Source organism: Notothenia coriiceps, unplaced genomic scaffold (genome assembly GCF_000735185.1).
Source record: "Notothenia coriiceps isolate Sejong01 unplaced genomic scaffold, NC01 NC01_scaffold00019121, whole genome shotgun sequence".
Classification (NCBI taxonomy): domain Eukaryota; kingdom Metazoa; phylum Chordata; class Actinopteri; order Perciformes; family Nototheniidae; genus Notothenia; species Notothenia coriiceps.
The window spans coordinates 8,215-10,263 of record NW_011351822.1 but is presented as its reverse complement, the minus strand read 5'-3'; the positions used below and the strand labels follow the sequence as shown (position 1 = coordinate 10,263).

General features: G+C 46.4%; 1 protein-coding gene across 1 annotated transcript in view; it reads left to right on the top strand.

The window, feature by feature from the left end:
- The first annotated feature begins 539 nt into the window (after positions 1-539).
- Positions 540-2,049, top strand: part of LOC104951781 (fatty acid 2-hydroxylase) — a 7,997-nt gene continuing 6,487 nt past the window's right edge. The window contains exons 1-2 of the mRNA XM_010778510.1: positions 540-729; positions 1,675-1,892. Of these exons, the coding sequence (XP_010776812.1) occupies positions 540-729; positions 1,675-1,892 (408 nt within the window). The remainder of the gene's footprint in view (positions 730-1,674; positions 1,893-2,049) is intronic.

Genomic DNA, 2,049 nt, shown 5'->3' with positions numbered 1-2,049 from the left:
CTATGAGTTGCTGCCCACAGATAACCTGGAGAAATGGTCCTTGGTACACATTGGATACAATATTCACAAAAGGCTGAGGCAGGTGTATATCCTAAAGTCCAAAAACACTGTGTAGAATTTAGATAATCCATGTTTGAAATCATCTATTCCGGTTTTTAAGCAAAACACATGTTCGTTCATTCCCTGTCTGTTGATATATGCTTTCTGATGGGGGGAGAGAATCCCTGTGTCCACCAGCCAGGGTAAGATGCGGGTGAGTAGGCACTTCATAAAGACTTTGTATATAGTGGGCAATAGTGAAATGTCACGCCAAGTTTTTTGGTATCCTGTGAAGGAGGGCCCCTTTCCATGAAGCAGGCACCTTCTCATTGATCAGGCAGGCATTGAAGATGTGTGTGAGTGTCTGTGTTGACGTGGGCCTGGTAGCTCTCAGCTTCTCATAGATGACCCCATCAGATCCACTAGCCTTGTTATTAGGAAGAGAAGCCATAACTGCATCCACCTCCTCTTTTGTAAAGTCCTGGGTATCCTGGGTATCNATGCTGACCAGCGCTTTTTTCATTAATGGAATATTCTCCGTGACGCAACGAAACTCGCGTCCGTACGGATTCCAGCTTCTGAAATATGTCGCCAGAATCCTGAAGAAATTCCCTGTTTCTGCCGACTTCCCGGTGGACCTTACACCTGACTCGCTGACACCTTGGATAGAAATGCAGCTTCGCTTCATCCGTGAGAGAATACAACCAGCGCTGCGGGCCGCCGGGACAGAGATACAACGGCAGCAAAGGAAAGTTTCCAGGAACAAGCTGGCATATCTCTGGCAACACTGCAAATCAAAGGCAATCAATATCATTTTAAATAACAGCTGTTTTCCGGAAATCGCGCCCATTGTTAGTGATACAGCCAATGTGGTATATACCACTATAAAGCCAAATGTCAAACTGTGCCAAGGGCTACTCCCCTGGCCACGCCCCCCTGGTACAATTTCATTGACAGAATAGAGCCAGGCTATTTCCCAGATACCCAGGATACCCAGGACTTTACAAAAGAGGAGGTGGATGCAGTTATGGCTTCTCTTCCTAATAACAAGGCTAGTGGATCTGATGGGGTCATCTANTGTTCGGGTAGACTTCGAGCAATATGCACGATTATTGTCAGATTGTGAGTGGACTACTTTCCAGAGAGATGAAAGAGCGTACCGGGGGACACTGGACACAAAACTGCTCCAGGTAAGATCTAACTTTGCTGTTATGTGTCCAGTGTCCCCCGGTACGCTCTTTCATCTCTCTGGAAAGTAGTCCACTCACAATCTGACAATAATCGTGCATATTGCTCGAAGTCTACCCGAACATCTCCGGCCGGTTTTGGGCTTGGGGTCGCTGACGTTCAGGCGTTGTTTGTAGACTCGCCCGCTGTTCAGGGCTTGTTTAAAGGCCAATCTCAGTGTGGTAACGAGACACATTATATACCAAAAGCGTCCAGTGCATCCTATATCCCCACTGCAATAGCGATGGCAGTTACAACGGGTGTATGTGAGCTTAGATGTTAAAAAAGGTGAGCGAGTTCCTCTCACCACTCACGCGTGGCTGCCATGACACACAGACACACACACACACACACAGGCATAATAAACACATATATTAAAAATATATTGTCATAATTTTTTATGTCCAGTTAAGGTGTGTATTAATCTAAGTCCTTTGTGTGTGTGTTTCCCAGACTTCTCTATCCCGATCCATAAGTACTTGTTCCCCCTGCTCTTTCTGATGGGCTGGTTCTTGTGGTCGTTCATCGAGTACTGCATCCATCGCTTCGTCTTCCACATGAGACCCCCGGCCCATAATTACTACCTCATCACGATACACTTCCTCCTGCACGGACAGCACCACAAGGTGTACACACACACACACACACACACACACACACACACACACACACACACACACACACACACACACACACACACACACACAGGGACGAGCAGGTCGCATGAGCATGAAACTGGTTTAATCATTAATCAACATTTAGTACTTGATGGATAAATAATGG